Source organism: Anoplolepis gracilipes, chromosome 5 (genome assembly GCF_047496725.1).
Source record: "Anoplolepis gracilipes chromosome 5, ASM4749672v1, whole genome shotgun sequence".
Classification (NCBI taxonomy): domain Eukaryota; kingdom Metazoa; phylum Arthropoda; class Insecta; order Hymenoptera; family Formicidae; genus Anoplolepis; species Anoplolepis gracilipes.
In genome coordinates this window covers 587,182-608,973 of record NC_132974.1, presented here as the reverse complement: position 1 = coordinate 608,973, position 21,792 = coordinate 587,182, and the positions used below count along the sequence as shown (strand labels likewise).

At 30.1% G+C, this 21,792-nt stretch overlaps 2 protein-coding genes across 6 annotated transcripts; both read left to right on the top strand.

Moving 5' to 3' along the window:
* The first annotated feature begins 1,583 nt into the window (after nt 1–1,583).
* Nucleotides 1,584–5,313, top strand: LOC140666099 (uncharacterized). Of its 3 annotated transcripts, none has more exons than XM_072892903.1 (9): nt 1,584–1,647; nt 2,129–2,235; nt 2,333–2,510; nt 2,629–3,002; nt 3,124–3,393; nt 3,464–3,655; nt 3,770–3,961; nt 4,052–4,162; nt 4,244–5,313. In XM_072892903.1, exons 2-9 carry the CDS (start codon nt 2,152–2,154, stop codon nt 4,340–4,342), a joined length of 1,500 nt encoding a protein of 499 aa, XP_072749004.1. In that variant the 5' UTR covers nt 1,584–1,647; nt 2,129–2,151; the 3' UTR covers nt 4,343–5,313. The 3 variants fall into 3 exon arrangements, with proteins under 3 accessions (XP_072749004.1, XP_072749003.1, XP_072749001.1); XM_072892902.1 differs by lacking the exon at nt 1,584–1,647 and adding an exon at nt 1,676–2,044; XM_072892900.1 differs by lacking the exon at nt 1,584–1,647 and having other exon boundaries at nt 1,676–2,235.
* A 722-nt stretch (nt 5,314–6,035) lies between these two features.
* On the top strand, nt 6,036–21,038 carry Ork1 (open rectifier K[+] channel 1). Of its 3 annotated transcripts, none has more exons than XM_072892609.1 (8): nt 6,036–6,243; nt 11,053–11,569; nt 14,450–14,626; nt 15,608–15,709; nt 17,332–17,594; nt 17,999–18,154; nt 18,424–19,548; nt 19,630–21,038. In XM_072892609.1, the coding sequence occupies exons 2-8, from the start codon at nt 11,428–11,430 to the stop codon at nt 20,644–20,646; spliced, it is 2,982 nt and encodes a 993-aa protein (XP_072748710.1). In that variant the 5' UTR covers nt 6,036–6,243; nt 11,053–11,427; the 3' UTR covers nt 20,647–21,038. The 3 variants fall into 3 exon arrangements, with proteins under 3 accessions (XP_072748710.1, XP_072748708.1, XP_072748709.1); XM_072892607.1 differs by having other exon boundaries at nt 15,608–15,991; XM_072892608.1 differs by lacking the exon at nt 6,036–6,243 and adding an exon at nt 10,176–10,369 and having other exon boundaries at nt 15,608–15,991.
* The last annotated feature ends 754 nt before the right edge of the window (nt 21,039–21,792 follow it).

Genomic DNA, 21,792 nt, shown 5'->3' with positions numbered 1-21,792 from the left:
TATATATTTTATTGTAATAATCGAAATGTTACATTAGATTTAAAAGCTAAGTAATTTGACATTTACAACTCTGTTTTTTATAAAAATAATTGACTTCAGAAACTAGAAAAAAAATGCAGTTTTCTGTAAAATTTTTTAGTCTCAAATAACAAAAATAATTTAAAGAAAGTTATTCCTTACAATAACTTTTTTCATTTTATTATTACGTTCTTAAGTTATTAATATTTTCGAATAAAACAATTTTAATCTGACAGTGAGTGCGATTAATGATGTAATAAACTTTGTCTTGGGTTACTAGAATACTTGGATTATTAAATTAATTAATTAATAAAATACTTCAAGCGTTTGATTAATTAAAGCTATTAAAGAATCTTGTGTTTTAAAAGAATGTTAAATGCACATATGTACTTTTTATTATTTATATTATTAATGTCTTATTTATATTGATTATTAGATTCAAAACCTATTTTGGCCGAACATATCTCTGTTGAAAAAAATGGTATAATTTTGTAAAAGTTTTAAATACTTTTATAATTTAAGTTTATGAATTCTCTTTAAAAAATCCCAAATTTACTTAGATTTTTTAATATTTTTTAGAAAATTGTAAAATAAGAAATCTCAAAATATTTTACATTTATACATATTTATACATATAAAAAATTCTTACGAAATTTGTTTACCATAAAAATATAAAATATTATATCTCTGTATTTACAATCTTACATCATCAGAATATTTTATATGAGGAATTTTAATGTATTTATATTTAACGGGATATTTCTAAAGAATTCGTGATTTATCAACTTTTATATTAATTATGTCCTGTCACTGGATATCAAACAAAGATAGAGTAAGATATGTGTGAAATTACGTTAACATTATTCTACCTTCGTTCGATATTGAGTGAAAAATAAAAAAATAGAATGACGTTTGTGTGTTCTTGTATCGCCAAATAAAACATATTCAAAGACAAGACAGAAAAATAAAAGCTAAATAGATAAATCATGGATTTCTCAGATTATGAAAATATTTCATAATTGAAATGAAGATATTTCAGATATATTGATCTGAAAAAAATCGAGAAATAATTTACTTATAAATTGTCAGATTCTTTTTCTGAATATTTCTAAAAAGTGTGCCAATTTGTATGGAAAAATTTCCTGAGAAAGTCTGAAAATTTTTAAGAAAAATTCTGAAAATATTTTTCATTAAGGATATTTTACTACAAATTGGGTTTAATTTTATTTTCAGAGTTATCATCAAATTTGCTTGATTCAAAAACACTATATGTGAAAATGTATACATTTTACTTTAATAATCAAAATATTATATTAAAGCAGTAAATAATTTAAAAGCTAAAAAATTTGACATTTGTGTTCTTTGTAAAAATAATCAACAGTTTCTAATCTGAAATAACAAAAATAATTTGTAGAAAGTTTCTTCAGCTTCGTTTTATTTCATTATTACATTCTTGAACTATTGTTCCTTGAAAAGGACAAGCAGCTTTGCGGGTCACGAGCGCTCAAACGTTCAAAAATCAGAAGACGCGCGCCTCGCGCTTCGAGACAAGATGGCCGCCGCTACAGTTCCGGTATGATCGCCGCGCGCTAGTCGCGAGAGATATTTCGCGGGCGGCCGAGTTTATGGGTAATATTTCCCAAGATTCTTTGTGATGTACTGGCGTGTTATGGGAGAGCGACGAAAATTCAATTCACCGCGAACGAGCGGGTGCTTCATTTTCAGAACTCGATCCCGCGTAGTATTTACTTTTACGTCGCGACGTATATCGCTTCTTCTTTTTGGAGATACCTGCAACCGTATGCATGAAGATGGCGAGTCTCGTGGAACGAGATGATGCTATTCGACGGCGTAGAGTTTCGTCTCGGCGCGCGCGGGCACGTCCGGAAACTTTTGACGTTTCTGTTTTGACAGCACGTCGACCGCGCGTGAATACCACGTGTCGACGACGACACTGCGATTATTGTCACGATACTGGTTGATCGCGGATCGGGTATTGTGCGACATTTGATACGATTTTTGCGCGGTAAAAATATATATAACGGGTAGTTTAGCGGGAGAATGAGATCGGAATAAAACGCGAATGTCAGTGAGAATTGTTTGTTTGCAGCTGTGGCGCGGTCGTAGGAGATTATGTCGGCGCAAAGTGCGGATCCTCCAAACTGCATCGCGAGTCAGGAGGAGGAAGAGGAGGAGATCATCTTAGACGAATCCGAGGTACACACATGGAGGGATAATAGAAATAATTTTATTTGGCTCTTATTACACATGTTTCAATATTGTGTTTACATTCTAATAAATGATCCTTTTTCAGGATAATCCTGTGGATATTTTGGAGTGCCTGTCGGTTATGATAAATGAGGGCACTGGAAATGATGCGAGTCAAGTACAGGAACTTCTATTGGATGACCAGTTGCTGGGTACAATGGTAACTGCTATTACGTTGCCTGATGGAACTCAAGCTTTTGTTACAAATAATCTTAGTGATATTGGTTAGTAATAATTTAAATTTACTTTTGTGATTATGATATACTGGATAATACAAAAGAAAATTACAAGTTATTCTTAAAAAGATTTGGAAAATATCAATTATATATTTATATATTACAGAGCCAGATTTCAAGACGCAAACATTACAAACAACACTTGAAAATGGAAATACCATATTACTGCGAGATTTGTCGGAATTTGGTGAAGGCAAGGCTCTTCAATTGGAATTAGATCCAGCCACGTTTGTACAGGCTGAAGATACTTCCAATGAAAATGTAGAAAATACATATTCGCAAGTAGAATTTATTAATGGCACAGCATACATGGTAGCTAGTCACGTGGATCTTGGTGAAAATTTATGGGAAATTCAAGATGGAAAATTAAAAAAGAAAGATTCCAAGATTTTAGTCAACAAATTGTCTGATGCAAAGATTAGATATCCTTGTCCCAGAGAGGGATGTTCAAAGGTTTATAGCACGCCCCATCATCTCAAGGTAATTTTTCAGAATCAATATTAATAATAGATATAATTAAATGAATTATGACAGAAATGTCATCCAGATTGTTTTAATTATCAGAATTATTAACCATAAATTAAATTTTTTCTTTCGACAGGTTCATGAGCGTTCCCATACTGGTCAAAGACCATACAGATGTACGCATCCAAAGTGTAAGAAAAGCTTTTCAACGGGGTACAGTTTGAAAGCACATTTGCGAACGCATACAGGCGAGAAACCATATAAGTGCACAAATGGAACGTGTAATAAGAGTTTTAAGACCTCGGGCGATCTACTAAAACATGTGAGAACTCACACGGGAGAACGTCCATTTGTATGCCCATTTGATGGTTGCGGTCGGTCGTTTACTACAAGTAATATTAGAAAGGTACAGCATTTGTTTCTTGTAGCCGAAATATTTAATCGTAGAATTTAATGATGAACGTTATATTTGTCAGGTTCACGTAAGAACGCACACTGGTGAACGACCATATAAATGTACTCAGCCGATGTGTGGTAAAGCGTTTGCCAGTGCGACAAATTACAAGAATCACATACGGATACATTCGGGTGAAAAGCCATATGTTTGTTCCATAGAAAACTGTGGTAGAAGATTTACCGAGTACTCTAGTCTATATAAACATCACCTTGTAAGTGTTTTTTAATCAATTATTAATATCTATTATTTATTGTTAATATTAAAAAAATCTATCGCAAATATGCGTTGGTTAAATATATTATTTCTAGATATTTTGTCTTTTTAGGTACATACACCACAACGGCCATTCGAATGCACCTTGTGTTCTAGAAGATACCGGCAAAGTAGCACGCTAGTGATGCATAAAAGAACAGCTCATGCATTGGTTGATAGTGATGATGGCGCTGACGTATTTTTGCAAGATTCTTTTGAACTTTCTAGTCAAAATAAAAATAAAAAGAAAACTGCAAAAGAAACTGTAAGTATGATGTAAAATTCCATTTGTTATCTATCATTGTAAGCTGTATAATTACATAGTTGATAATTACAATTAATTTAAAACATTCAGCCACTTGGGAAAGACAAACAGATTCAAATTTCTAAAATGATTGACGATACGAACGATAAGGAACCACAAATTTTGTTGGTGAGCGATCCTTCACAAATTGCCACATTACAGGTTTGTAGGAAGTTTCATATTTGCATAATGAATTTACTCTCTATATAAAATATTTCATTACATTAAAAATTCTAATTGCAGAAAATTGGTCTGGACGAAAGTTTCGATGATCCAGGGATTGATACAACTTTTGAAGGATTGAATATAAAGATTGAGGACATGGAATTTGGCTGGAATTAATACTAGGAAAATATTATGGTTATTTGTTCGACATATATGTGCGGATATCGTGAACATCAAGTGTTAACGATTTCGTTAAAATTCATGCATATATCTTTTTTAACATCAGAGCACAATCAAATAAACAAATACAAATTAATAAATAAATAGTTTCAAACGGTATTGGACCGAATAAACAACGTGATAATAGCTGCAAGCTCAAATTTTATTTTCTTATATGAGTTTCATGAATTTATCAAATAGAAATATAAGAAATATTATATAGTGTCAAGCATTTTACAATGATAAGTGTGATAGTTAATATATTGCAGTATAAATTGTTTAATAGTCATTATAATTTAAGTAAGAGATTGTGATCCGATATGATTTCGATGGATTTAATGTTTGATTTAGCAACAAATATGTTAAAAGAAACTTTAGGGAAATATTTTACGTTTACGCGTCGAGTTTATTGATCTCGAAGTTATATCGGTTCGTACTTTAAAAAAAACATAAATCAGGTAAAATTATTGAAGAAAATATATAGAAAAAAATCAATATTTACATTGTTAATTATCTTTTTGAAGGCAGTGCCTTATCTGCAAATGTGTGAGTGTAAAAAAATATACATATATATTATATATTATTATTATTATACATTACATTTTTTTTCATCTATAGTTGTCAAGTATGTACATGATGTTTTTATGATATATTCTAAATCTTTTTTTCACACTCATATAATTAGACTAGCTGAATTATATTTGTATTTTTATAGATATTTTCAATTAATATCATTTTAAACATATATGCAGAGAAACTCAATTTTATTATATTATTACTTTATAAGATAATACAAGACATAGAAACTACAGCAAAGATATGTGATGGCATACTTTATAACAATAGATGGATATTATTATATAATGCACAAATGTTTCCTAACAATATCAAATATGTGTATAATTATGTCTTGTATCTTATATAAAATATATATTCATTTTTTCAAATTAAAAATTTCTCTTTAATACTACCACAAAATATATTTGTGTAAAATTTGAATCTAATATAAATAAAAGGTTGAACGATTTAAAAAAAAAAATTCAAGAAAAATATACATAAAGTTAAAATGAGAAACTTAATATATATTCAGAGGCTGTATTAAAGTAATTTTAGATTATATATTGCATTTTTCAAGTAAAATCTATATTTCTCTCCGGTCAAATTCTCATGGTTAAAAAGAGATCTATTATTTGCGGCTGATCATGCTGATTAAACAGATCCATTAACGCAGCTTTACAAATCACGTGCGCGCGCGAAAGGCAACAGATAATGCAGATATACATATACACTCGTGCGATTGAAATAGTTGGTCTTGTATCAAAATTAAATTAAAATATATTAACATTTTGTAATCTTTATTTAGCTCTTCCTTTCTTTTACCTCTAAATAAGCTGTTAATAAATGTTATATCAAAAAACCTTGTGCTAAATAATTTTTTTAATTTTATGTATATTAAAGATATCTTTTCTTCTCTATATTTTTATAGCGCATTTAACTTATTTTAAGAAGATAATATTAATGAACACTGTTAATAAGATAAACTGTTAAGAGATAATTTTAATGAACTTTAGAGAATGAACTGTTTTCGATCCTCCCACCCATTTCACAATCTTTCGCATAGTGCTGCTCTCGATTACGAATAGTCTCCATTCAGCCAAGTACTCGACCACGCTGATCCGTTAATTCTAGAAATGACTATAAATTTTGGGTCAAATTCTGAATAGAATTTTATATTTTCTTGTCATGTAAAAATGATTCAAAGTTTCCCGGTTGCGAATCTTATTGTAAAGTGCAGCTAATAATCGATTTTAATGCAAATGTGTGCAACGAATTTAAACAGTATGCAACGCACGAGACAGGTGAGTATCAAGTAATCTGATAAGGATTAAAAAGAAAAGTAATTTTTTTTTAGGACTAATTATATTGTTGATGTTGAATATTCGTTTTTTTTTATTTATATACTTACGTATTATTGGATTTCAACAATCCAAGTGTATCTATTTGAATTTATACAGCTATCGGTCATACCATATCTAATAACAAGCTAATCTTTTATTCTTACGAAAATTGATATTGCTATCGATAACCATGAATTGGGATACTAAAACTGTTACAACATCTAATATATTTATAATAAATTTATATATATATATATATATATATATATATATATATATATAAATTAAATACATATATTTTAAATATACTCTAAACAGATTATATAATTTTTTATCTTTTAATTATTTATATTAATAAAATTAAATTGATTCGATATTATATAATGAATTTATGTATATGGACATATTTCACACATTCCATTATTACACATAATTTTTTATTAAAGACATATTTTTTTACATCTAGAATTAATGAAAAATTATTTAATATTTCTGTAATAAATTCAAAATACTTCTATATTCTATATTAAATAAAAATAAAATAATATTCAATTTGTGTGGAATAATATATATAGTTTCTGGTACAGACTATATTTACACAGAAATATAATTAAAGTGAAAAATAAGAGAATATATTTGAAAGTTAATATTAAATCCGGTGGCTGTAGATCAATTAATGGAAAATTCAAGAATTGTGAAAAAATAATTGATAACATATCAGTGTAAATCTTAACGTTATCGCTGAAGTGTTAAAACAGAAAAGAACCTATCGATTCTCTTAGCCAGTAATTACGATTTCTGTAATTCGATTGCCGTGATATAACTACGATCATTACTGCGTAATGCTATCTTGTGATGTCTTACATTTTTCGATCGACTTTGATGATTTATATCGGACATGTGTTTGCATTAATTAATATGCAAAAATAGCATGATTTATTGAGAAATACATCATTTTTGTAAAAGTATTCATTATATAAATATAAAGAAAGAAAATGAGTTATTTTTGAACCTCGAATATTATTTAAAAAGTCACAAAAGTCATTACTTTTATATAAATAAATTTTTTTAAATTGATAAGCATTGTGTGAGAGAAAGACTTTATCTCTTTAGCAGAATAATTTAATAACAAGTATTTAATTTTAATATGTTTTAATTTTTAAGTAAATAATTTATATAAAAAGTTTATGGGATATTTATAAATTAAATTAAAGTTATTTAATTAAATTAATTTATAATACAGTATAAATGATAATATATAAATATAATATAATAATAATGGTTTTAAAATTTTAAATTAAAAAAAATTAATAATTTATATAAATAATTTTGTGAGATTAATAAAGTTCATAAAAAGTTTATCTTTTTTATATAGTTAATGCATAAGGGAAACTATTCTTTTTAATAAGTAGCAAAATTCATAATCTCTCTGTTTCCCTTCAAAATAATATTTAATGACAGTGATTTAACTACAATATGACATTATTGTTTAATGATGCAATTATTGTAATTTCCGATCAATATTAGCATTTATCATCAATCCTTTTTTTTCAAAGACAAGAAATTATTACAGTTTATCTTTGATTATGCGACATGAGTAAAATCACTTGATTAATATTTCATATTTCTTCTCGACAAACTATTTTATACATTAATTGTCGACTAATTACCGCACGTGCATTAGTATCGGCATATTTTAACCGCAACCGTGACCGACACGACGTGTGCAGTAAATGGAAGATAATAACAGTTGTTAAGTGGCCGTTAACAGCCATAAAATTATTCTAGTTAAAACGCCGTCGTAAAACATTGTCTGTTCAACTAATCATTTCAAGCTACTCGCATCAAAGTGCGTCGTTTATGTTTCAAAGTTACGGACTCCGCGTAAGATTTATAATTATTCCCGAATTGCGATGAGATGCGATAATATTGTAGAGTTGTTCTACTAAATAAGGTCTCTGCATCACTGACAATGAGATAAAATAAAGACGAATGAATTCAAAATGTTTCGCAATAGTTTTATAAATTACAGTACAATGAGATAAAATATAAAACCCAAACAAAGCTGTTAAATATGATTAAAAGAATGATAAATTCTTATTACTACAAAAAAATCGTTGTAATGTGTTTATTTAAATATATAACGATATATTAGGTATTTTTTTTTTATAAAAATGTTTTTAATTTTTTAATTATAGTATATTAATTATTTATAGTGTATTAAATATTTTTGTTCCTGAGTCTCTTTTTGATTAATTTATTCAAAAATATGGATTATACCCTTTTTCTTTTTCAACTTACGTCTTTTATTCCGTGCTTTTCAAATTATAAAATGATTTTATTAAAAGTTACTGCGGAATTATCATTAAATAAAAAATAATACAAGACAAATTGTTACAATTTTGCTTTAACAATTTCCTAATTAAAGAGTAATTATATTTTATAGTGAGTCATTATCATCTTAACTAAACGTAATACACATGTAATACCAATAAATTGTATTCGAGGAAAGAATAGTGTGATAACTGGTCGTTATTTGTGCTGTTTTGCGAATAAAGGAAATATACGTACATAAAATGCGTCCGTAAATTTATCTCATCAATTAGAAGCGATGATCGACACTGGCGTGATGTATAGTCATTAACGTCGTCGAAGGTTCACGTTTGACGCATTTTTCTTTCATCGCGGGTGAAATACAAGGGGGCTCCTTATAAACTTACAATTAGAAATACCCAGATAAAGCAAAATGCGAGGGATGAATTTGTTAAAAAAAAAGAATATCTCAGACAACACAATATTTATAAAAAGTATATACAATACATACGTATAATAATTACTTAAATATTTTATAAATATTTATTAAAATATTTCATAAATACTGTTGTAATCTTACAAGATTTAATCATAAAAATTTATAGTAAATATCCCAAATATTTAAGAAATATTTGCAAAAATATTATAAAGTACATATATTAAATATACTACAAATATTTACTTTTTACCTATCATAAATTTTATATAAAATATTTAATCTATATTTTAATAATATGCTAAATAAGTTTTTAGCATTTTTTTATATAAATGTATAAAATATTTATATAATATTTAAAAAAAATAGTAAAAATACGTATGAATATTTATCATATAAATATTGTGTGTTGTCTCACGAAAAATAATTTACTTTTTAATGCATTTTCTTATCAATATTCCCAGGTAAAATTCACAGTTTTGTTAAAATAATATTTTTGCGCGGAAGGGGCCCGCATTGTGAAGTTCCTTTGTTGCGAGGAACCCCTGATCTCTGCTCGCAACGAATGTGAATTTTCTCATGCGAGTACAAACAAGCGATGTCCACATTGACATTATTAGCAAATAGTGCTCGACATGTTAAGACATTGCATGTCCTCGCACGTCATAAACTATATTTATGGATATGTTATAACACGCATAAGAGAGGATCAAGACAAATTGATCGCTAGACTGTTGTCACATCTTTTCTGCCATTATATGTATCTCGTGTCAATTTCCCATACCATGTTCTAAATTAATAGCTAAACATTATTTCGCTCTCAACTTGAAATGGATGGTACGCTTAGTGTCTCGCTAATAAATGCAACAATTTTAATTAATTTAATTAACCAACTTTTCTATTCGATTCTTAGCTAGGAATTGATTGTTCCATTTTTTTTTTTTGGCTAAACAAAGTAATTAACTCTCAGTCTCACAATAGGCAACTCTCATATGACACTTTCCGCCAATTCTGAAATACTTTATACTTTATTTCGAGCTTACGCGATGCGTTTATGCAAATGCGTTTAAACCGGCACGAGACAAGTCATGAGACCAGACACGGAAGAGGTGCACTTTGAGAAAGAGACACGCACGTGGCGTTGTTTCACGCCGTAAATTATCCTCGCGAATGCAAAAATCGATCGCTATTACGATCCACGATCGGCAGGTGCGTCGGTGGAACATATATGGTTTTCACCGGTAGAGACCGAACGCATTGCGCAATCAGACATTGTCGAAGAAGAAGGGTTTTGGTAGCTCGGCATCGAAAGTGCGCCGGTTAAAGATTTCACTGCGGGTAACGTTCCCATGTATAGTACACAAAATATTTATAAAATAATATATACGAATATTTATAATAATTATTATTTTATAAACATTTGTCGAAATATTTTTACATAAATGTTAAATATTTTTATAATCTTAGATTGAGCAGATCACAAAGATTTAGCAAATATTTAGCAAAAATCTAATTATTACAAATATTTACTTTTCTATGAGCATAAATATTGTATAAGATATTTTATCTATATTTTAATATTAATATGTCGAATATAAATTATTTGATTTTTTTTTCTCTGAATGTATATAAAATATTTATATATTTTAAAAAACTAGTTACTGTAATTTAAATAAATAAATATTTATCGTAAATATCTGTGCTATCTGAATTATACAATCCTCGGGCGAATCGTTTACAATGCAACTAGAAACTTGCTCAAATTTCTGTAGAGTTGATGCATATTGCTTTTAAAAAGTAACAATAAAGTGTCTATTGTAATATTAATTTGATATTAATTATTGTTTTTATTATAATATTAATTTAATATTAATTTGTAACATTATAAATTAAAAATTAAAAGAATAGTCTGTGCGACTGTATATAATATTCCTTTCCTTCGTACGTAAACTTTTTCACATTTTCATTCTCGGTTATCAATAATCTATCAAGGAAATTCATGTGTGGTTTTTTGATCACAGAGTTCTCTGGGTACTTGACAACGAGCTACGATAATGACGCAGTGTCTGGATCGACAGAAAGCTTTCTGACGGATCGAAGATATCTAACTGCGGTGTGATAACATTTCCTTCGTGAGAATTCTCGATAATCGATACGACCGATCGTTGATCGGTAGACAAGAAACTGTAAAAGAGAGCCATTCCTCGCGGGAGAACCTTAGTGCGCCTGTGACACTTGTGATGCAAGTGGTGTTGGCTCACCACCAAGGGAAGCATGTCGAGAATACGCATCTGCCACGGAGACATTATGATTACCTGATCTGATAAATCGTCATCCCCTTGTGATTGTCTGTGATTCACGTCGGACTTTAACATTCTTGCCGGCAGCATTCGAGAATGTCCAAGAAGCAATGGTTGGTCTTGCTGATGTTGTTCCTTACGTACCTGTTGTTGGGAGCCTCTATCTTCCATCACATCGAAAGCCGCTTCGAGACTGAAAGGATCTATAAGGCTAAAGAAGAACGCATTGAGATTAACAGTAAGAATTACCGTGACAATCCAGCACGCAATATTTATGATAAATATATTCATAAATATTTTTTTATTTTCTTGAAATATTATATAAATATTTTATATAAATATTCATATAATATTATATAATTATTTTATAATATAATATTTATAATTATTTATATAATTATATTTTATATAATATTTATGATAAGTAAAAAAAAAAAAATATCAAATCTCAAATATTTGCTGGTAAATTTTTATGATCTATTTAATATACATATAAGATTAGCAAAAATAATTCATAAAATATTTTAAGATAAATATTTATAATATATTCGAATAATTGTTTTAAATATTTTTGGTATTATGTATTTTATATAAACGTTGTGTGCTGTTTGAAAATCACTGTTCCGATATTGGTTATCTATTAAGATGTTAATTATTTCTACGTATTTATTGGCCAAATTGCGTTGATGTGTGATAGCCACTTCGACTAAGTTCCGATTAATTTTCCTTTTTCTAGAGATAAAAATCCATAAAAAAGAAAATCCACAAGAAAGAAATATTACATTATAAAATAATTATGACAAATATCGCATCAATATACGAATCGATTCTCAAGACACGTCTTTTGCTTATATTTTCCAACCAATTTTTGGAAATGGATTTTTTCTAACGAGAATGTTGCAATTAAATATTTTAATAATACGTTATGAGAATGTGAAGAATTTCTCAAAAATTAAACAAATATAATAAAATTTACAGTATATAATTTCATAAATCTCCATGTAAATTTAATAACTTAATAAAGTTTTGAAAAATAATGAAAATTATTTAGTTAATTCATATTATATTGTTATATTCGGCTCTTTTACGCTTCTGTTACTATTTCATTATTTATTTAATTATTGAGCCATTTACTAATGATTTTAATAAAGTTTTCTTTGATAATTATGATAATTCAAGAACGGAGATATTTAAAGTTGAAGATTATATTTAAAATTAACGACGAGCATAAACTCTATTTTGACAATTAGCTAAGGAAATTGACGTAATCCATTTCACGTGCATCTTATACGTGTCATGCTTACTCATTATTATTAATCGTATTAGGAATGAAATAGAAAAGCATCTTGATTTTTGAAAATTATTTTAATTGACAAGCTTTATTGAATCGGAAAAAAATACTCTTGAAAATTTTATGATGGTCGAGATTTTAAAGTATATAATTACAAATATTAATTAAAACATGAAGATGTTGTTATCGTGCTTGTTTAACATATATTCCCTATCAATCAGCTGATTATAGTACGCGGTCATCTCTGATGCGTTTCGATGAGATTTCGATGATAATAAAATGCAAATAATGTTTAGGTCATAGAAGACGAGTCTGGTGTGTAAAACATGTGAAACTTCCCCCGATATGCATTTACTAACGAAATACTTCTATCTTATGCATCTAGCGTCTTAAAGCAAGATAGTTGTCATTGAAGTTGCACCGATGCAACCTTGCTTATGCTTGTCGCATTTTAAATTTTATTACAATATAAACAGGTATGAAAAGTTCAATTTAATGGAATTGTTCCTAAAGTAAAAATTATAAATCGATAATATCAGAATGTTTAATCAAAGATCTCTCTAGTACCACTGATTTTCACATATTTCAAATTTTCAGACACATGAGATTTTAAATAATAAAAATTAAAATAAATATAATAAAATATATATTATATATTTTATAAATATTCGATCATAATAATAAGATCTTACATTTAGATTTCTTTTGCAAAATTAAATTCTTTCAAAAGTTCTCAAGTTATTGGATTCTTGAAAGAACTTTATGAATCACTGAATTTAATAATTATGCCAAACACGTGGAATTTTTTGTAACTGTTGTAATCTCATAAATAGCCGGAAAGTCGCCGCGAAAGTCACCTGTTCGGTGTCATTGGGTTTTGTATTATGCATGACTATGTCCGGTATCATTGTTAACGCATTTATTTAAATAGTTGCCGATGATCACAATGTCACGTGTTGAAGAATCGTCAGAGTTGACGGCCAGGGTCAGTGCCATGAGATCCGATTGATTACGAAATTGTCATCTCATCGACCGCTCCCATCGTCAAAATCATTGCATTCGAACAAACGGTGATATCCGTTTTCATAACGTTTGCCCGTCCTCAAATCTGAACATGTGTGTATGTGTATATGTGTGTTCTATGATGGAACAGACAGCACACGATATTTATGATAAATACTTTTACAACTTATTTTTTTTAAATATTATATAAATATTTTATACATACTTTATATACATTAAAAGAAGAAATGCTAAAAACTCTATTTGATATATTACAAAAATATAGACAAAATATTTATTGTATATTTATGATAAAAAAATTAATATTATTAAAATTATAATATTCTTGTAAATATCTCTTAAATTTTTGCTGGGATATTTATATATATAATAAATCTGTTTTTAAAATATAATTATTATCATAACAAATATTTACCATAAATATTTTGTAGGTATTTTATAAATATTTTGTGTGCTGTATTTCTATCTAGAAATATACATGAACGCAGACATAACTATGAGAAATCTTTTTTTTTAAATAAAAATATGCGCTTATGTTCTATTAGCCTTTAATAAAGCGATATTTGCATTCCGATTACATTTGCATACGTGGAAGGTCCAGGCAAGATTTGTACAAACGAGCAATATAAAATGACAAATATCAGCTGATAAGATAGTGCGTGCAGCAATAACTTTGTCTCGAAAATGACTTGGTTCGAAAAAGATGGTGAAAGAGGGATTATCTCTTAGCGGATGCGTAATAGATTTTAAGATCATCCAATGGTGAATTTTGTGCTCCTCAGACACTAATATAATTCTTTTCAGGGCTACTTCAAAAACATTATATGCCTAGTGTCGGCCACGACCAGATTGAGATTTTTAAAAAGCTCACCGAATACTGCGGCAAATCAGTGGATAGTTATAGAGAGGGCGAAGTTGATCGTCACCAATGGGATTTTTATAATAGCTTCTACTTCGCTTATACCGTCGTCAGCACTATAGGTAAATATTGGTCGAAGTGTTCAGATTAAATGTCTATTTATATACACCACGCAAAAAAATTAAAGGACCGCTTTCTTCCATGTAAAAAAATTTTCAAGCAGTTGTAACTTCTTTAAAAATAATCGGAATAAGATTAATAAAAAAGCATTTCAAAGCCTAAAGTTTCTAGTTTTAGAATCTTTAAATGAATTTCAATTCTTTCTATTTGTTACAAAATTACATTGTAAGAAAGCGTCCGTCGATTGAATAAATTTTTCAAAAGTTTGTCCAAGAATGCCGAATTAAAAAAAAAAATTCTAGCACGGTTTCATTAATTACGTGTTAAAGAGCAGAGTTTTAGCTTTAATTTCTTTTTTTAACGACTGTTCTATTACTTTTTTCCCCGAGATATTCATTATTGAAGCAAAATCGAGCTATTGGCTTTGAACGCTTATAACTAGTAGAAAAATGATCGTTTAATAATCATGGAAAAAGCAATTTAAAGAGAAAAGTTAAGGAAAAAACGCTAAAATTTTTTCATAAACTCTGCAACATTTATGTACAAGTAAAAAGTACTCCAGTTACTCGTACAAAAGGCCGAAGTGTTAAATTTTTTTTTGTACATTTCAAAAACTTAAATTAATGATGATTGTATCTAAAGTGAATGAATTATAAACTCGCGTCTTTCTCTGGAATCAGTAATAGATTTGCAGTTACAATATCTATTGTCTACATTACTTAATATTCATCTCGCGAATGATACAAAAGACCGAAAAGATGTTTTTCTAACAAAGAGAAAATTGTTTGAAAAATTGACACATTTTTTTAGACCTCTTCATCACGGACTGAGCATTTTTCAAATTATTGTATTATCTAAATTATTAAAATTGGGATGCATATATAATTTTATTACGATGCGCGAGTAAATTTTTTAAAATTAATTTAAATTGGAATTATTAGTTTTCTATTATTTAATATTTTTTATTTTCTCGAAATTGACAGGATACGGTAATCTAGCTCCCACACACACGCTCAGTCGCATCCTGATGATCTTCTACGGCTTAGTGGGTATCCCGATGAACGGGATTCTGCTAACGCAATTGGGTGAGTTCTTCAGCCACGTGTTTGTCAAGGCTCATCAAAAGTACAAATCCTACAAGCTCGGCCAGTCGTCGTCCGATTGTTCGTCTAAGAAACCGACGGCGTTTGAGACGCGCAAGGTGGGACTGGCCGCGCAGATTCTCATGTATCTGACACCCGGCTTCGTCATGTTCATCTTCTTCCCGGCGTTCTTATTCTCGCATTACGAGGGCTGGACCTACGATCAGTCGGTTTATTACGCCTTCGTTACGCTCACGACCATCGGTTTTGGCGATCTCGTGGCGGGTAATTATCCTATCTTATCGTTCTTTTTTTTTCTCGGACGTGCGCTCAGAATGTGACTAATTTATTTTCGACATTAAGATTTTGTTTATAACCGCGTGACGTGAGTTGCAAAATTGCGAGCTTTTAAGTCACTTCTCGGAAACTGTTTACCTTTGCATTTTATGAATGGTGTTGTTTGTATCATTCATATCATTCACAATATGTTTACACAGCACACGATATTTATGATAGATATTCATAAATATATATATATATATATAAATATTTTATTCATTAAGAAAAAAAAAAAAACTAGATATATTCGACATATATTATTAAAATATAGATTAATTAATTTTATATAATATTTATTAATTATATTAATTTGACAAAAATAAATTAATTTGTAAACATTTTTCTCTCAAATATTTGATAAACATTTATAAAATATTTAAATAATTATTATAAATATTTCGTCTATATTTTATAAATATTGTATGCTGTTTATATATCCAAACTGTGGCATAATGACAAAAATATAGTGGGATAAGATTAATATTAAGATATAGTACGATAAGATTAATATTTTTTGCGATTAAAGAAATAATCTATTTCATTTTACATAACTGTACACAAAGAGAAAGAAAAGTATTTAAAGAATGTTAGATATTTTGAAACTCTATAAGAAATTAAAATCAATATAATTTATTTTACCAGAAAGATATTATATTGTAAACATTTTTATTCTCAATAACGAGTATAACATAAAATTCAGAATTATAAATTATCGATTAGATTTGGTTTGATTTAATGATATTGACAGGCCACTTGAAAGTATAACATTTGATAAATTTCATTGTTCCTTTTTAATTAACAGTATTGACATACATATATATACTTGTACCTCTCTGTCCCTCTCTTCTTCTTATCACATGTATCAATCGAGATAATCTTACGTGTTCTTAAAAATCACAAATGTTTTCAATGTTTTACGCTCACGTGAGAAGCAGATCTTAATACGTAAGTAGTTTAGAATACACCCGCTATTAAATTAAAAAGAAAGCGAATGTGTTATTTGCTTAATTGCAATCAATTAATAATATACACACGAGAAATCAGAAAATAATATTCGTATAAAATATATAATTAAATACGTATTCACGATTCAAATCAAAACTATTCAAAGTTATTCAAAGCAATATTTTTAAATTTAATAAATAAATAAAAAAAAAAATATATATATATATATATATATATATATATATATAATTTTTTCTTCAAGGAGTAAATGTAAATATAAAAAATATAAAAATGAAAAAGGGATATTTCACTGCTTTCAACTCTCTGCTTAAACTTGATAGGTCAGGACGATACAAAGGGGAGCGGCCCATTCTTCATCATGTACAAGATATTCTTGATTTTCTGGATCTCTTTCGGGCTGGGCTATATCGTTATGATAATGACGTTCATCGCTCGCGGTATGCGTAGCAAAAAAATCACGAGGCTCGAACACAAACTAGCGATGAATCTCAAGCACACGCAGAGCAAGATTTGGAACGAGTTTAACAAAGAGGTCAACTACCTGCGCCGCGTTTTTAACGAGATGCAGCTCTCTAAGGTCAAAGTGAGTGACCTCTTTGGCTTGGGCCAGATATTCTTAAGCAATCGCATATATATTTTTTGTTTTGGAGCAAAAAGATATTTTCATCTGTGCGCACTTCTTTCAAAAAACCTCTTATTTTTCTTCAATTTATCATTTTTATATCATTTCTTTCTAAATAGATATGTTATCAGATAATTACACATTTATTTATTTATTTTTTTTTTTTTAATTATCCTTAATACTTATGTATATTCTGCTTCGAGTGCGTATACTGAATTAATAAAAGATGTTATCATCCAAATTTTTTTTTACATTATCTTATATATACTCTATTGTTACTAATGAAATTGATTACACATTGTTTACTCATGCATACTGTTTATTTAATATTAATTACTTTCAACGACTGTGATTTTTCTTATCAGAGAGTATACGTTGATGAGTTCGATTATGAGGTACCTCCGACGAAATTCTCACGCAGCAACAGTTTTCCGGATCTTCGAAATTTGACAATTGGCGGATACGTGGAACCTTTTATACCACATCCACGACGACGAGCCAACAGCGAAGTGGTACCGGCGGTATGCGCGATTAATTTATGTCTTTTTTCGTTTATGACGTATATATTTTATTACACTAGACATACCCAGAGCCAATACATAATATTTCCTAAATATTTTTATAATCTTAGATTGACCGGATCATAAAAATTTATCATAAATATCCTATTAAATTTTGAAAAATATTTACAAAATATTTATTTATTTTTTTTACTTACCGTACTAAATAATATATTTACAATCTTACTCTTCTTAATTACTATAATATCTTAAATAATTTATTCGTACAGGTTCAACTGACACGCGTGGTGTCCGAGACAGATCTTCAAAGGATAGACAAGAACGCGACGTTCGCAACACATGCCATAGTGCAACCGGCGGAGCTGTTAGCACGTTTAGTAAACATCCTCGGTTACATTCCTCCACGGGATGATTTGGACTGGGATCAGACCGAGGATCACTTGAATCAGATCGACTCGCAGAACGAGACGCAGCAGAGCAAATCGGTCGATCAGGGTCTGACCAACAATCTTACTCAATGGACAATCGGTGGCGAGAGGTTTCCATTCGCCAAACCTCGGTCGAGAGCGACTAGCGAAGTGCGACTCTATGCGAAAGATGATTATGTTCACCAGAACACCGAATGGACTTGGTCCGGTCCAGCGGCTTCGACGAAGCTGCAGGAGCTGATGAAGGCTCGCAACACGGTTGCCTCGCTACCCTCGAACAATAGCAACAAGCCATACAAAAAGTTCCCGTCTCTCGCTTTACCGATCAGCGCGCCCAAAAACTTCTTCCCCAGGTGGAAGAAACGCTTTACAAATAAAAGATCGTCGGATGTCGGCTCGAATACGGATAAGGCTAGTGAAACGACGAATGAGAGTAATAGGCAGAATAATTCGGTCGGTCCAAACGGTCCGTTTCCTTCATTCTTGGATGAGAAGTACGATTCGATATCGAAAACGCCGAATTATTATACACATACTGGTATGTCAAGTTATCTGGGAAACAGTAGTTTGTTGGAGGAAACGAGTTTGGCAGACTTCCTTAGAGCGTTGACCGCTCTTCACGCGAGAGTAGGAACGGTTCCCGACGAATGCGTCGCTAAACCCAAGAGAAAATTAGGAACGGCCTGTCTGAGTCCGCCAAAACTACCCAGTCTGTTCACACTGTTTTCACCGAACCCGCCCGGTTCGGACTCGGCAACTCAGAGTAATCAGAATACTGTCACAGACGCTCAATCGAACAGAAGGGTATCTCTTAAAATGGCTGAAACTGATTATTCCGGCTCCACTACACCTACTTCCTATACGAGAAAGGAAAGCAGTGCTGTGAAGCCTAGGAGATTCTCTTTGAGACCAGTCAAGACCCCAGTGAGTTTCACGCCGCCTGATTATGCATCACCACGATCATCAGTAAGTTTATGCCATATTAAAACACAAGTTTTGAATTACTGAATTTCTTGAAAACCTTCCTAAAAAATTCTAACTTTTTAGCTACGACTTTCTAAAAAAATGGACAACCGAAACCAGCTCCAAGAGCCTTACATCTCGACAGAACCCTTCATTTCTGTATCGCCAAAGGAACCGTTTGTCAACATGGAGGGACCACCAGGAATTTCATCACCGATCAAGCAACCGTCCAATGATAGACGTTCCTCCATAAGATCGGCTCAACTCAACACGCAACTGAGTGTACCGAGCGCACCGCCAAAACCATTACCAAGGTGGAAAGCAGGTATGCTTCAGAGGCAGATCAGTCAAATGAATTTACGTCGTCGCGTTAGGGCGTTCAGCCTCAGCGATGTTTATTCCGACGTACGCGAGAAAGGCGCCAATGCAGTTAGCCCTCTCGCAATGGACACCACCAACAAGTATGTGGATGTTAGCAAATTGAGCAACCCGAGTCAGAAGACAGTGACAATCATGTCACCGGCAGAGGAGATGAATATGACTTCGGAAAATGAACTTCAGGATTCTGCAATGGCTCTCGAAAATTTGAAAGCTGAAGAGACTTCGTGGAGGAATCAGGAAGACGTGGCTTCATCAATCAAATCCTTCTCCCTCAGAATTCCTGACGAGCCGTCCGCGACGTCGATTGAATCCAGAACTTCAAACATATTTTTTCCAGTTTATGAACCGGTTTACAAATCAAGATCCTCCGATAAGAAATTAATAAATGACACATTAGATATGACAGTTCGAAAGGAAATGCAGGATAACCAGCATGCTTCATTTAAAACGGGGAGGCAGAATGATACGCATTTGTGTATAAATGTCGACAATTCAGACGAGCCGCAAGAAGCGAAGTTTACAATGAGTAGCGAAAATTGTCCAGAGTCGAGAAAGGAAAAGCCTAACGTGTCGATAGATTTTTACAAACCGTTGCTACAAGTACCGATAGAAAAGCCAGCAATCAATCCTTTCGAGCAATACCGGGTTATGACGAGATCTGGTCAAACGGAAAAGGCAGACTTGACCGAAATCAAAGTTGAAAAACCTCACGAGAAATGAAGAAGGAAATGATTTCGTCGGACTATTTAAAGAATCTAAATATTAAAAGTAGATAAACTTAGACTCAAGTTTTGTCAAAAATATCAAAACACTAATAATCTCTAAGATATGAGCAATATTTATAGACATAATTAACCATTCATCAGCATGTGAGTCTTTTAAGATCCAGTCGATTTTTTAATTGTAAATTTAAAAATAATACATAACATGCTTCTATATTTTTTGAAATCTTTTTCGTAGTGAGATTCCAGACCACATAAGTACAACTGCAAATTAAAAATTTGGATTTTTTCGTGTTTTACATTCCTTTGATTCTAATTTTAAAAGGAAGTATAGACTTTTATTAGACAAATTATGTGATAATTATTCGGCAACTCATATCATTCAAAGATGGCTATTACATTTAATTTTTTTATATGCTTGATCAAGATAGTATCAAATATTTTGTACTCATTTTAATAAGATAAACTAAAATAGTGATTAAATCTGCTAACAATTTTATTTTTTCTCGCATTTTTTTTCTGAAAAAAAATCATTTTTAGATATTCAAATAATTCAACTTTTTGATATCAACATTATTATATTATTTTCTTCCAAGTGCATATCTTGAAGTATTATACGTGTCAAAACGATTTTTTTTTTAAATTTAAAAACTATAAAAATTATAAATTTTTGATCGAATTGCGTTTTTTTTCAATTCTTTATTCTGATTTAAATTTATAAAAAATAAAATCGAATTTCTACAATGATAAAAGCTTATTGTGAAGACTTTCACAAGTACATTTTTCAGATTTTTATATTTTGCAAAAGTGTAAAAACTTGCTCTGAACTTAAAAGACTCAAATTGCAAATAAAGGGTTAATATATTTCGTTAAAGTGGACTCCATATTATGCGTGTAAGAAATGATATTAATGCTATATTTTATATTAGGTTTTGAAAATTTTCTATTATAGTACTTGACAAGTTCGCCTCAAAAGGCTGCATTTAATGAACTAGAGAATATTATAGATAGAAAATAATTTTATATATCGATTAATAGGTAATTTATAGAAAAGTTACAATTTTACAAAAGTTTTTTTGATCAATTTTTAGAAATTAATTGTATCATACATGATATATATCTAATTCTTCAAACTAATCAAATT

What these genes read in the sequence shown, in the direction of transcription:
- LOC140666099 (XM_072892903.1), top strand. Translation starts at nt 2,152, where the DNA reads ATGTCGGCGCAAAGTGCGGATCCTCCAAACTGCATCGCGAGTCAGGAG. An exon ending in TCATCTTAGACGAATCCGAG is followed by an intron (nt 2,236 to 2,332) that starts GTACACACATGG and finishes ATCCTTTTTCAG; the next exon opens with GATAATCCTGTGGATATTTT. An exon ending in CTACAAGTAATATTAGAAAG is followed by an intron (nt 3,394 to 3,463) that starts GTACAGCATTTG and finishes TATATTTGTCAG; the next exon opens with GTTCACGTAAGAACGCACAC.
- Ork1 (XM_072892607.1), top strand. Translation starts at nt 11,428, where the DNA reads ATGTCCAAGAAGCAATGGTTGGTCTTGCTGATGTTGTTCCTTACGTAC. An exon ending in TGCAGCTCTCTAAGGTCAAA is followed by an intron (nt 17,595 to 17,998) that starts GTGAGTGACCTC and finishes TTTTCTTATCAG; the next exon opens with AGAGTATACGTTGATGAGTT. An exon ending in ATGCATCACCACGATCATCA is followed by an intron (nt 19,549 to 19,629) that starts GTAAGTTTATGC and finishes CTAACTTTTTAG; the next exon opens with CTACGACTTTCTAAAAAAAT.